Source organism: Candoia aspera, chromosome 1, assembly GCF_035149785.1.
Source record: "Candoia aspera isolate rCanAsp1 chromosome 1, rCanAsp1.hap2, whole genome shotgun sequence".
Taxonomy (NCBI): Eukaryota; Metazoa; Chordata; class Lepidosauria; order Squamata; family Boidae; genus Candoia; species Candoia aspera.
In genome coordinates this window covers 278,561,773-278,576,306 of record NC_086153.1, presented here as the reverse complement: position 1 = coordinate 278,576,306, position 14,534 = coordinate 278,561,773, and the positions used below count along the sequence as shown (strand labels likewise).

The 14,534-nt window shown below is 41.3% G+C and overlaps 1 protein-coding gene across 1 annotated transcript in view; it reads left to right on the top strand.

Moving 5' to 3' along the window:
- Positions 1-14,534, top strand: part of STARD9 (StAR related lipid transfer domain containing 9) — a 113,682-nt gene that overhangs the window by 92,705 nt on the left and 6,443 nt on the right. Inside the window, exons 27-32 of the mRNA XM_063318298.1 lie at positions 1,294-1,478; positions 2,039-2,181; positions 2,597-2,705; positions 3,556-3,698; positions 7,687-7,751; positions 7,850-8,058. Coding sequence (XP_063174368.1) covers positions 1,294-1,478; positions 2,039-2,181; positions 2,597-2,705; positions 3,556-3,698; positions 7,687-7,751; positions 7,850-8,058 — 854 coding nt within the window. The remainder of the gene's footprint in view (positions 1-1,293; positions 1,479-2,038; positions 2,182-2,596; positions 2,706-3,555; positions 3,699-7,686; positions 7,752-7,849; positions 8,059-14,534) is intronic.

Below are 14,534 nucleotides of genomic sequence, written 5' to 3'. Positions count from 1 at the left end.
ATGTAACGGTTTATTGATCTTTTCATAAGAGAAAGCATAATCCATGTTGCATCTTCTATCACTTTGTTTTTTATTCGTAGAGATATTCTTAGTAAGATACTTGTACAGGCTTTCCTAAGTTGATCTGAGTAAGGTCTTCAGGTTTCATGTTGGAGTATCTCAGAAATAAGATGCCTTTCATTTAGATCCACTGGTAACTTACCTGTGTAATTCTTTGTAATAATCCTTTTCAGTATGATCATACAGTGTGGGTTTCACTTCTACATTTTTTCATTTTAGAATCTTAAAAAGATGCTTATTTATTGTGCATTGTCCTGGGTACCTGGTAGGTGGAGGATACACTTTATAAATAAAATAAACAAGCAACTATTTAAATAAACAGCCAAACCAAGAAAGAGGTTTCTTTACTTTTAAGCACATCTAAATTTTCCTCTCCCTGTTGAGTGGTTTGTCTTTGGGAACAAACAAATAAGGCTTGGATGGCATAAGTGGGTTTTAAAAAGCCTCATAACCACTTGATGACCTTCATTCCTGTGATATCATGTGGGCTGTATTTGGGGTATGGAGAACTAGCTGTACCTCTTTCTCCATTGGGATAATCTGGGAATTCTGCTCCATGAGAGAATATTATCTGTAACTGAGAAAATTGGGCCAACCCTTTGTAGTAATTGAAGCTCAGGGCCAGCACCAAAGGCAGCTTTTTGCAAACAAGACAGAGCTTGTACTCAGGTACTCGTGAATGGCCTTTGGTCTTCCTTCCCTACATTTGTTCCCCAGTATCTTTTAATCGAGTAAGCAATGATAGCAGCAAGGAGAAAGAGCAGCGTCTTCTGCTCAGTTTTCTCTCTGTGTCCAGGAAGTTGGGTTCTAGTCCTCCCTTACGTGTGGAAGCCAGCTGGATGATTTTGGCCCAGTTGTTTATTTTATTTATTTATTTATTCAATTTCTATACCCGCCCATCTCAGCAAGTGTTCCCTCTTCCCTAGACTGAGAAGCTGAAAAACATCCTTCAGCCAACCTGCACCAGATCAGCATGGTAGATTCCAATCCATAACCATCAGTGAAGAGGCCTTCATCCTGCAGTGATGATAATTCATTCAGGCCGATAATAGTCCCTATTTTAATTCCTTCCTAAGTTTCAGAAAGTAATTCTCATTCTAACATTTACCATTCTTCAGAGACAGAATTATTGTTATTTATTATTCAAAGCATTCATACAGTGCACTTCATTTGGAAATGCTTATAATGTGACTTACAAATCAATACACAGAATACCATAATGACATTTTTAAGGGTCCAGGAACCAAAAAACAGGATCCAGCATCCTTCGGAGATTGGGCAGTTGCTTCGAGATTATCAGAAGGCACGAGAAGAGACCAAAACTGAAATTGCACGAGCGAGGGACAAGCTCCGGGAAAGAGCTGAACAAGAAAAGAGGCGCATTCGAGAACAAATATATTCTCAACTGCAGAAGGCAAGTGTTAAATTATTTCAGCTAGTTTTGCAGTTTCTGTTAATTTAAGGCTCCATCTTATGATCTGGGCATGCCTGAAAGTACATAGTGTACCAACCTTTATGTGACAGAATCCTCTGTAGCTGAGTGTGAAAAATGTAATGTTCGCAAAACACTTTGAAGATAAAGTCACTCACATCTATCTTAATTTATGTTCTAAATTTGAGGTAGTTCCATTACTAGAGGAAATTGGAGGAAGAGGAAGGAATGCACCAATTTCAAAACAGATGAGGTTGTGTACATCCTTAAAATCTCTTGAAGATTTCAGTTACTTAACATTTTCATCCAGGCTATGATTCTTAGGTCATTCATTTTAGAAGGTAATACCATTTAGAAGACATCCTCATTCACCTGTTTTGTTCACTTTCTGAACAAAAACTACAAGCAGACAAAATGAAGTAGTGAACATTAGAATGAAATAAACATTTTAAAATAAATCACTATTTGAAAGAGTAGAATGAACACATTTTAAACTGGTCTGCTTTCCCAGCATTTCCTTAATATTGATGTGTTTATTATAGGAAGAAACTAAACTGAAGACTCTTGTAAGCACAAGCACTTTACACACAGATTCCACCCTTAGTTTGTCTTCAGGGCCGACTTCTGGATACAACAGTAGTAACACAGCTACTTATTCTACTAACCTTCTTGGCAAACAAGGAGCCCAGGTAATACTAGTTTCTATTCCATCAAAGAATTAAAATAAAAGGTTTTATAGAGTAGAATATAGTGTTCAGTGTCATAGGTTTGATTTAGGATGGCAACAAGCTTAGTCAGGTGGGATAACAAAGCCTGTGTCTTGAGCAGATGACTGGCAGTTTGGTTACAGGCTGTTAGCATCATTCTCTCTCTAAGATGATTTCTAAGAGGTCCAAGTGTATGTTGCCTTTTCCTCCTGTTCTTTTTTATCAGTGGAGGTCCCCATGATTCTAAATTCATATTGCCATCCATCAGAAGCCAACGTCAGAGCAAAGTCTGCTGTTTAGAGTCAATTATGACTGGAGTTGTATAAAAGCCCAGTAAAACAAAATAAATAATAAAATATTCACATGTGGCTATTTTGACTTTCCCCCTATATATCAGGTTGGTCTAGAAGATACGGAACATTCAGCAGAAGATGCAAGAGGCCGCTCAGCTATTAGAAATCATCAGCTTTGCCTACTCAAACAACTGCAAAAGGGGTCTGCTAGTGGTGAGGGATGAATAAATCAATTGATGATGAGTTCTGTATCGAATATGTTGCGGGATGTTTCACGTATTTAAAAAAACAGTGAAAATCAAATATGTATGACTTACATTAGCTATCCGTTTAACAAAAAGAGCGTAAGGTTAAATGCTATAGTATACTAAAAGAATAAGGGCTGTTTCAAATGTTCCCAGGAAGTATCCTTCCCACTTTTTTCCAGAGCACATTAAACACCTCTTCTGTATTACTTCCGTGGGAAGATTGCACCCTGCCTAGACATCTCTGGGCAAAAATAATAAAGCACAACTCTCCCAAGCCATTAGCTTTGCCCTCTCCACTGACAGTGAACAAAAAGGGAGGGTTGGATATAATAGATTTTCAAATCAGCCATTTCCTCTGCATGATTGGTCTATGCATATGTGAGTATTTATTTTCTCCAGCCTTGGGATTTTCAGTCCAATAACTTAGTCTTGATTTAATTTTTAAATTATTTTTTAAAAGCTCTAGTTAACCAGTTTTATTAAGAAGGAAGTAGTTTCTGAAATAGTGGCAACAGCAATTCTTGGCTTTAAATACTCATTGTAATGAATATGGACCACACATGAACTTGTACAATTCTCTGTGAATGAAGACTTTCAGTTCTTCTACTCTGAATTGATCTTAAGAGTTTGGATTATGAACATTCAGAGCATGTTATTTTCAAACTTCATTAGCAAAATTACCTGTTACTGGAAGCAGAATGTGATCCACTAGAATTGTCCTATTTTAGTCAATTGGATCATTTTGTACATCCTGTAAATAAGTGACTCAAATCAAATCTGTGGTATAGGCACCTTATTTATCTCATTTGTTACAGAGGCTTTTCCCGTGACCTCTTCATCTATGGAGAGGAGCAGCCATAAGAATAGTCTAATTATTTCACCTAGCACCTTTTCAGCTTCTCCAGTAAAAGGGTATGAAGATCTGTCCAAACATGTCTTGGCTAATGCTACTGCCGAGGTGAGTAGATGAGTGTGTTGATAGTTCTGCTTTTGATGTCTCTGAAGGAGAATATTGAAAAGTTCTACAAAGTTGCTATTTAATCTTCCATTCTACTAGTTACTAAGGCCCACTATATGCATTACATTTTTTCTGTGTCTTCATCATCACCAGCACAATCACAACAACCTATTTGCTACTCCATTTCCAGAGAGATTAAGCAGCTATTAGTATAAAAAGATTAATAACAAAAATAAATTAATACAATTATAATCAATCAGAACAACGCACCAGCATTTGGGCTAGCGTGATCTTACTGAACGCAGATGGCTGTCTGAAATGTACCAAGGATGGTCTGGTTATCTGTGGGGTAAGCTATTCCAAAGGAGGGAGGCCATCATCCAGAAAGTTAAATCCTGGGGTTTCTGAAGATGGCTTTTCCTTGGTGGTAGGACACTCAGTAAATCGAGATCTTACTGGGCAGGCAGCTTCAACGTGGGAGAAGGTAGTCATGGAGAAATCTAGGCCCTGAGCCATGCACCTGGGAGCTATCTGGCAACCAGTTCAACTCCCATAGTAACGGTGTTTCATGGGCAAACCTCATTGTGCCCATAACTGAAGCTTCTGGAAGGTCTTCAAGAGCAATACCATGTAGAGTGAAGTGCAGTAATCCAGCCATAAAGTGATAAGGCCTGAAAGGCTGCAACTGATGCACAAGATGTAATTGTGCAAAGACCCTCCTGACCACAGCCTCCATGTGCCATTCAAGCAGAAGCTGTGAGTCCAAGAGAACCCTCAAGTTGCAAGCAAGCTTTATGTGGGGAAGTGCTACCCCATCCAGAATCAAGGATGGATATCTCTGGATGCAATCAGCTTCCAAGTTCATAGCCGTTCTGTCCAAATAGGATTCAATCTAAGCTCATTTTTTCCCAGCCAGACCCCAACATCCTCCAGGCACCAGGTCAGGACCTCCATTACATCTTCTGCCTGGCTCGGGGTAGAGATATATAGCTGAATACTATCAGCATATTGATAAAACCTACCCCATGCTGGTGGATGGTGTCTTCTAGAAGCTTCATGTAGATATTAAACAGTAAGAGAGAGGGAGCCGAGCCCTGTGACACTCCATAAAAGAGTGTCCAAGGCTTGACCTCTCCCCATTACCATCTGCCTAGCAGGAAGGAGAACTACTGAAGAACAGTAGCCCCCACTTCCAACTCTCACAATAATTCCAGGAAGATAACATGGTCAATATTACTGAAGACCTCTGAGAAATCCAACAGAACATACAGTATATAATAGAAATCTCTATAAGAAAAACAGCACAAGTAACTCTAAAAGAGAACATACGTAGGTCTGGACTGAACTGTGGAGTCCTTGGTGCTCCCTGAGCTTGGTTATTTGCTTGCAGACATTTCATTACCCAACTAGGTAACATCATCAGTGCTGGTGAGTGTGGGGTTTGCTCCCTGTTTAGTAACTCTCTTGTCAGGTCAGATAGTTAACTCTCTTGTCAGGATTGTGTGTGCCTAAAACTTGTTCCTGAATGTGCTTTTTAGGGACTAGGATTCAAAGAATATCTCAGAACAGAATAAAGGAAAAATCCTTTGTTGCAACTATTGTATTTTGTTCTTATCACACTAAAATGTAACATGACAGTGCACACAATGACACTATTTGATTATATTTATTATAAATAAATATAATTAAATATTACAAATGTGCCCTTCCTAATATTACAAGGAAGAGCCTGTTAGTAGCTCCCGCCACCCCTTTCATATAGCAACATTTTTTTCCCTTGTTCTTTTACTTCAGAGAAAGAAAGTGGAAGATCCTCCGGGTTTGGTTTGGTTTTGTTTTTTTGTCTCTAGTAGCAGAACTGCAAGGCATTTTTAGGCTGTTCTCCTGGGCAAACAACTGTAACAGTATATTGAGAAGATACAAGTTTTTAATTATGTATTAGGTAACCAGATTAACATTTAAAGGACTGAGAAAGTAAATCAGGATTCTGGCCATACACATGCCCAAAGAATACGCATGGGTAGAATAAAATAGTAGCAAAGATACAAAGAATACTCAGATTAATCCATAATATATATTAACAAAAGAATCTTAATTTGCATCTAACTCCATGTTTTCCCTAGATTACTAATTTTATTCTGATTCACCAATCCTTGTTTCAGGATGGGGTGCCTGGTCTTTAGCTGGCAATTAAATTTAGCAGTTGCCTGGTGCCTCTGTACAATCCAACAGAGTCAGCTTGCTTTGGGTCCTGTCAATTAATCAGGGTCATCTAGCAGGAACCAGGAAGGGAGCCTTCTCTGTTGCAACACCTTCTGTCAGCACCTGATTTGTAATGGAGGTGGCATTTATTCCACAGTAATCCGTACAAAGTCTTCAAGAGCCATCTTTTTTCGCCCGGAAAAGTACAGGGGCAGCCAAAGGTGAATTGGCAGGTTCAATGAATCCACGCTGTAAGTTTTTGTCAATGAATTCCCTTAGGATGGTTTTTTCCGTCTCTGACATGGCATACATTTTGGGCTTTGGTAGTTTAGCCTTTGGGTCTATTTCAATGGCACAGTCAGTCTTTCTATGAGGAGGCAAAAGATCTCATCGAAGACATCAGTAAAGTCTGCATATTCAGATGGAATGTCAGATTGTGGCAAAACTTCAGGCAAGGGGGAGAGGGTAAGAAGGGTTCCAGCCACCTCCCCCCCCCCCCGGTTGGGGTACCGAAATTTTTTTACCAACTGCATTCTTAAATAATAAAGTACCCGAGTCCCAATCGATCTGTGGCTTTCTGCTTTTTAGCCATGGGAGCCCCAGTATGATGGAGTAGTTGGCAATAGGGGCCACAATGAACTGCAAGGTTTCCTTATGCTCCCCCAGTCGCGTGGCTAATATCTCTGTCCTAAATCTGACACCTTCCCTCTGGAACAGCATCTTCATTTGGCCCTGACTCTACCCACCTTCCGGCAAGTGCTAAAAACCTGGTTCTTCCCTCATGCCTTGGATTAGGGCAGGGTTTCTCAACGGCGTTCCGTGAGTCATGCTGGCCACATGACCCGGAAGTGTCTGCGGACAACGCCGGCTCTAAAGGCTTAGAAACGGAGATGAGCACTGCCCCCTAGAGTCAGACACGACTGGACTTTACGTCAAGGGAAACCTCTCAACCTTGACAACCCTAACCTAGGGTTTCTCAACCTTGGCAACTTTAAGATGTGTGGACTTCAACTCCCAGAATTAAGTCCACACAGCTTAAAGTTGCCAAGGTTGAGAAACCCTAGGTTAGGGTGTCTGGTGATATGGGAGATTGTTTTTGCATTTGTTCCTCTGTGTTAGTGTGTGAATGTCACCGGCAAATCCTTTCAACAAAGAAGAGCCTTGGTAGGTGCTTCTGACACCAAAAAAAAAGTGTGTGATTTTTTTTTCTGTTTTTAGTTTTGTGAAGTTGTCCGGAGTCATTTTTGGAATTGGGTAGCCTAGAAATTGGATGGATGGATAAATACTTCCCTCTCAGGATGGATGATAAAAACAGACAAAGTGAAGCTGGCTCTTCCCCTTAAAAGGCTTACCTGAGAGACAGGGAATGTCTTCCCACTCCTGTTTGGTTGCTAAGAGTTTGAGATCCAGAGTTTTGCTAGACATTGCCTGCTAAGTTCTCTTGTCACCCTATTTTGTGCAAGCTAGGATCTGTAATCTAGAGATTTCTTTGCAAGCCAAAGTACTATGGCCCACATCCCACCAACTAGGAGGAAGCAAGTGATATGTTTATATATTCATTTAATGTTTGGTGTGGAAATTACTTGTTTATACTGTCACTAATTTAAATAAGGAAAATTAAACCCATTTCCAACAGGTTGCTGGATACCTGCATGAACCTCAGAAGAGAACGTAACAAAATTCCCATGTTAAGCTGCGAAGTTCTCACAAAATTAAACAAAGCTGAATTCTGTATAAAGGGGCTGCAACTTCTGAACTATAACATTGCATTTTACTTGCTTTAAAGGTTATGGCAGTGTGTTCAAATGACTTGAAAAACCTTTATAGTGGGCAGGGAGCCGCTGGCTGGAAGTAAGTTTTGACCATAGCTCCCTTCTATTTATACCAAGAGAGTATCTTTTATGGTACTTTTGCAGAAACTGTGCTCTCACCTTATCTTTCTCCATTAGATATCAGTGTGCAGAGAAGAACGTGCTTGTTTATTATAAAGCCTTCTCCTCATCTACAACTAAGCATGGGTTCTTGGGGGCAGGAGTGATCAACCAACCTCTTTCCATGGTATTGTGTATGTTGAAGGATCCCAGTAAGCGACATCTGTATGACAAAACCATTACCACAGCTCAGGTACACAAGAAAATAACCAGCAATATTGACTTGGGTGAGTACTTTTTGTCCTACTTAATACTGTAGAAACGAGTTCATACTTCTCCTTGCCTGAATTGTTTCTTAGCATTGCTTAATCCTTCATAGGAATAATGAAGGAATTAAGCTAAAAGTTATAACAAGGAACTTTTGTCAAAAAAGGTGTACACTTATAACTGGCACAACTTATAGCAGAATAGCAGAGTTGGTGAATATTTTTTTCTTACAAGGGCAGATACGAAAATTTAAATCTGTTCCCCATGCATTTAGAAGTTGACTTAGTTTGTTACAACACAAATTAAAAGCAAAGCCCTCACAAAGGACTGTATTGCAAAGGAATGGCACAGAGCAAATGTTAAACAAAGGTCCACAGGCCTCTTTCCTTCCTGCTGAGTTCCAAATCTTCTGAACTATACTGTAGGTTTCCTTAAAAAGAACCTACAGACCATTTGGATGATATGGATAGTGATGGCTAGGAGCATATCCCAGAGTCCCTCTTTTGGGGGAGATGGGCGGTAACAAAATTTGAATAATAAATAAATAAATAAAACACCAGTTTCATGCATTAGGCATTTCCTGTCCTACCTCCTCCTCTTTGTCAGTGCCACCCAACTCCAAATTGACTTGGGGCAACTCATGAGATTTAAAAACAAGATAAAAAATACAATAAAATAAATGAACAAGATGAAGAATCTGGCCAACAAACAGCAAAACATATGCAACCATTTGCCAAATACCTCCAGCAAGGGGTTCCATCAACACTACCCCAAGGCTTGAGAAAAGGGGGAAAACTGGGCAATCTGTTACAAAGCCGGGAATCTCTGCTCTTTTCAGGCATAACAATATTCTGCTAATGATGAGTGGATGAGGACCTGCATGGAGTGCTCTCTCCATGCTTCACTCCAACTTCACTCCAACTCATCCTTGGTCAGAAAGGGGTGTCAACATGGCTGTAACCGTGTTTGGCTGAGCATAAAGAGGAATCCTATTCATACCAGTTTCTTGATCATAGAAAATACTATAACCATCCACCCTTCCCTTTCTTTATGGGCTGTTCAGGAGGTGGGATTGCATTTCTGAAACAAATGAAGTGGACCTGGAGCCTCCAGATAAGGAAACTGTTTGAATTGTAAGCAGAGAATGTGTTGAAATACGCCAGTATTTAGGATTCATTCACAGAGGTTGCTTACACAAGACGTCAGTCACTACATAGGAGTGCTTTCCCGACTATCAATTAATTAAGATCAGCTGTGGAAATTCTGCTTCTAGTCCATCTGTGGGTATTGCCCATAGTGTCGTGACTTGAAACAAGGCCTTGGTGGTTGTTTATTCATTCAGTCACTTCCGACTCTTGGTGACTTCATGGACCAGCCCATGCCAGAGCTTCCTGTTGGTCGTCACCACCCCCAGCTCCCCCAGGGACGGGTCTGTCACCTCTAGAATATCGTCTATCTATCTGGCCCTTCGTCGGCCCCTCTTCCTTTTGCCTCCCACTCTCCCTAGCATCATCATCTTCTCCAGGGTGTCTTGTCTTCTCAATATGTGGCCAAAATATTTCAGTTTTGCCTTTAATATCATTCCCTCAAGTGAGCAGTCTGGCTTTATTTCCTGCAGTATGGACTGGTTTGATCTTCTTGCAGTCCAAGGCACTCTCAGAATTTTCCTCCAACACCACAGTTCCAAAGCATCGATCTTCCTTCTCTCAGCCTTCCTTATGGTCCAGCTCTTGCAGCCATATGTTACTACTGGGAATACCATTGCTTTAACTATGTGGACCTTTGTTGTCAGTGTGATGTCTCTGCTCTTGACTATTTTATTGAGATTTGTCATTGCTCTTCTCGCAAGGATTAAACGTCTTCTGATTTCCTGACTGCGGTCAGCGTCTGCGGTAATCGTTGCACCTAAAAATACGAAGTCTTTCACTGCCTCTACGTTTTCTCCCTCTATTTGCCAGTTATCAATCAAGCTGGTTGCAATAATCTTGGGTTTTTTTGAGGTTTAGCTGCAAGCCAGCTTTTGCACTTTCTTCTTTCACCTTCATCATAAGGCTGCTCAGTTCCTCTTTGCTTTCAGCCATCAAAGTGGTATCATCTGCATATCTGAGATTGTTAATGTTTCTTCCAGAGATTTTAACTCCAGCCTTGGGTTCCTTAAGCCCTGCCCGTCGCATGATGTGTTCTGCGTACAAGGTGAATAGGTAGGGTGAGAGTATACAACCCTGCCGTACTCCTTTCCCAATCTTAAACCAGTCCGTTGTTCCGTGGTCTACTCTTACTGTTGCTACTTGGTGTTATACAGATTCCTCAGGAGGCAGACAAGATGACTTGGTATCCCCATACCACTAAGAACTTGCCACAATTTGTTATGGTTCACGCAGTCAAAGGCTTTAGAATAGTCAATAAAACAGAAATAGATGTTTTTCTGAAACTCCCTGGCTTTTTCCATGATCCAGCGGATATTGGCAATTTGGTCCCTAGTTCCTCTGCCTTTTCTAAACCCAGCTTGTACATCTGACAATTCTCGCTCCATGAATTGCTGAAGTCTACCTTGCAGGATCTTGAGCATTACCTTCCTGGCATGTGAAATGAGTGCCACTGTTTGATAGTTTGAACATTCTTGAGTGTTTCCCTTTTTTGGTATGGGGATATAAGTTGATTTTTTCCAGTCTGATGGCCATTCTTGTGTTTTCCAAATTTGCTGGCATATAGCATGCATTACCTTGACAGCATCATCTCGCAAGATTTTGAACAATTCAGCTGGGAACCGTCGTCTCCTGCTGCCTTGTTATTAGCAATGCTTCTTAAGGCCCATTCAACCTCACTCTTCAGGATGTCTGACTTTAGCTCCCTGACCACACCGTCAAAGCTATCCCTGATACTGTTATCCTTCCTATACAGGTCTTCCGTATATTCTTGCCACCTTTTCTTGATCTCTTCTTCTTCTGCTAGGTCCTTACCATCTTTGTTTTTGATCATACCCATTGTTGCCTGGAATTTACCTCCAATGTTTCTAATTTTCTGGAAGAGGTCTCTTGTCCATCCTGTTCTATTGTCTTCTTCTCATTGCTTGTTTAAAAATAATTCCTTATCTCTTCTGGCTAACCTCTGGAATTTTGCATTTAATTGGGCATATCTCCCCCTATCACTGTTGCCTTTTGCTTTCCTTCTTTCTTGGGCTACTTCTAGTGTCTCAGCAGACAGCCATTTTGCCTTCTTGGTTTTCTCTTTCTTTGGGATGTATTTTGTTGCCACCTCCTGGACAATGTTGCAAACTTCTGTCCATAGTTCTTCCGGGACCCTGTCTACTATGTCCAGTCCCTTAAATCAATTCTTCACCTCCACTGCATATTCCTTAGGAATATTAGTGAGCTCATATCTAGCTGATCTGTGGGTCTTCCCTAATCTCTTTATTCTGATCCAAATTGTGCAATAAGAAGTTTGTGATCTGAACTATAGTCAGCTCCAGGTCTTGTTTTTACCGACTGTATAGATGTCCGCCACCTTTGGCTGCAAAGGATGTAGTCAGTCTGATTTCGGTGTTGTCCATCTGGTGAAGTCCAAGTATAAAGCCATCTCTTAGGTTGTTGGAAAAGAGTGTTTGTTATGCAGAGTGAGTTGTCTTGGCAAAATTCTATCAGCCTATGTCCTGCTTCATTTTGTTCTCCCAGGCCATGCTTACCTGTAATTCCAGGTGTCATCTGACTGCCCACCTTAGCATTCCAGTCCCCCTGATGAAAATAACGTCTCTTTTGGGCGTGTTGTCCAGTAGGTGCTGCAGATCCTCATAGAACTGCTCTACTTCAGCTTCTTCAGCATCTGTGGTTGGGGCGTATATTTGGATCACTGTGATGTTAGATGGCTTGCCCTCAATTCGAATTGAGCTCATTCTGTCATTTTTCTGGATTGTATCCAAGTACTACTTTAGCCACTTTACTATTAATTATGAAGGCTACTCCATTTGTTCTGTGGTCCTCTTGTCCACAGTAGTAGATCTGGTGGTCATTTGATGTGAAGTGGCCCATTCCAGCCCATTTCAATTCACTGACGCCCAAAATGTCTACCTTTAATCTTGACATCTCACCAATAACCACATCCAACTTGCCCTGGCTCATAGATCTTACATTCCAGGTTCCAGTGGTGTGTTGATCCTTAGAACATTGGATTCGCCGTTCACCACCAGCACCATTGGCCGCTAGCCGTCCTTTCGGCTTTGAGCTAGCTGTGTCATCACGTCTGGGGCTAGTTGAACTCATCCTCTTCCTCCCCAGTAGCATTTTGACCATCTTCCGACCTGGGGGTCTCATCTTCCGATGGTATACCGACATAGCTCTGGTTGTACTGATCCATTTAGTTTTCACGGCAAGGATACTGGGGTGGGTTGCCATTACCTTCCCCAGGGATCGCATTTAGTCTGACCTCTCTGTCATGACTTTCCCGTCTTGGGTGGCCCTTCATGGTTTAGCTCATGGCATCATTGAGGTGCTCAAGCTCCAGCACCACGACAAGGTAATGATCCTTTGCTGAAGTAGACCTTGGTAGTGAAACCTAATTATGGAATTTATTCAGAGGAAAGTTTGATTGGTTCCCATGTTACCAGGTTTAAGAGAACAATGAAGAGCATGTTTGTCTTCCTGAGGTTTGTGAGGTAATGCTTTTTGAACTGTTATTTGTTTTAGATGGTATATGGGTATGATGTTTTGTTTGTTTTAGACTTCTAGTGGACATTTTGATTTTTTTTTTTTTTTGGTCAACATTAATGCAAGTGGTCTCCAGGAGTGATTTTTTTTCATCTATAGCTGTTCCTTAAAGGAATAACTTGGTCACACAATTATCCATGTATTTGTAATCTCAACATTGGATTATTACTGTACACTGTATCTGGAATTAGCCTGAGTTTGGCCCAGAAGCTTCTGCTAATGCAGGATACCATGGCTAAATTGCTGAGGTGGTAGCCTCCCACAATGCAATCTGCCTGTCCTGAAGGAGCAACTCTGGCTGCCCATTTGCTACTGAGCATATTCCAACCGCCTGTTACAACGCAGGAGTCATCTACTTGTCCCCCTCAGAGCAGCAGCTGAAAGATGCCTCACTAACCAGTCTTTAAAGTTTATGGCACCACCTTCCTCCCATCCCCTCTGATAGCTAAGGCTGTTTAACTGGAGGCGATGTGTGATTTCTGGTGCTTCAGCAATGCCTCTTGGGATGACCTGGTCAGGGATTGAGATCCACTTGCTCCTCCTGGCTGCTTTCAGCTGCAGACGTGCCTCCTCTGCTCTGGCGCTTCCCTTGTGCTATTAGACTGGCCAGATGCTTGGTTGGTGCTTTCCAAAGTACAAAATGAGGCTTACCAAAGTTGCTTATTAACACATGTTCACTGTTCTCGTGGGGGAGCAGTGGAAAAAAAAATTATACCTGTTTTTTGTTTCTTTAAGAAAAATCTCTCTTTAAAAAACATTTGCACTGGTGGCTGTCACTTGGGAAACTGGAAAGATACTGCAGGGCATTTTATTTTATTTTTTCCATATGATGATTAAATTGTCAGCAGACTTGTAATAGCTTCTGTTGCAGGAGGAAGTCTCTGATTCACAGACTCCCATCACTCCACCAGTGATTAGTGATCGGAAAGAAAGTGATTAGTGAAATGTTCCTGCCTGGAAGGACAGAGTAGACATGACTATGGGAGGAGCAGTAGTTGCCAATACAGGTAGTCCTCGCTTACCAATCACAATTGGGACTTGCAACTCCATTGCTAAGCACCGCAGTAGTTAAGCAAGACATCATGTGACCACAACTTGTGATTTCACTTCCGGGTTCTCCATTAATTCTGCTTGTTGGAAGCCAGCTCTGAAGCGCACAAATGGCAATCACATGACTTTGGGACGCTGCAATGGCTGTAAATGCACACCAGTTGCAAAGCACCTGAATGGTGATCATGTGACCACAGGATGCCGCAACAGCCATAAAAAATTTTTTTTCACCCATTGTAACTTCAAACGGTTGCTAAACAAGGCAGTCAGTAAGCGAGGATTACCTGTATCTGGCCTTAACTTGTCCTGCATTAAAGCTGTAAGAACAGCACCACCTGCTGATTTCATTATTAAGGTTGGATGTAGATCAGCAGGTGGGATAGAGGAAATCATGCTGGCATACTTCTATGTCACCTTACAGACTGGAGGAGGTATGTTAAAGTGGCTACCTTATAAAACTGTAAAATGTTTAGGAACAGGATATCTGAAGCGAGGCTTTTTAACTTTTTTCAAGATCTGGAAACTGTTAGTTAAAAAAAAAAATCCTGGAACCCAGATCAAAAGGCAAAGCTCTAGTGATAGAAAATTAGCTATATTAGAGTGAATTTTTCCCTTAATCTCTCACAGAACCCCATCCAGTTCTTGCGGAACCCCAGGATTTCATGGAGCCCAGTTTGATCTAAAGCAAGGCCAATCCCTGCCTGTCAGTCAAGGCTTAGAGGTGACACCCTCTTGAGCCTGCTGCG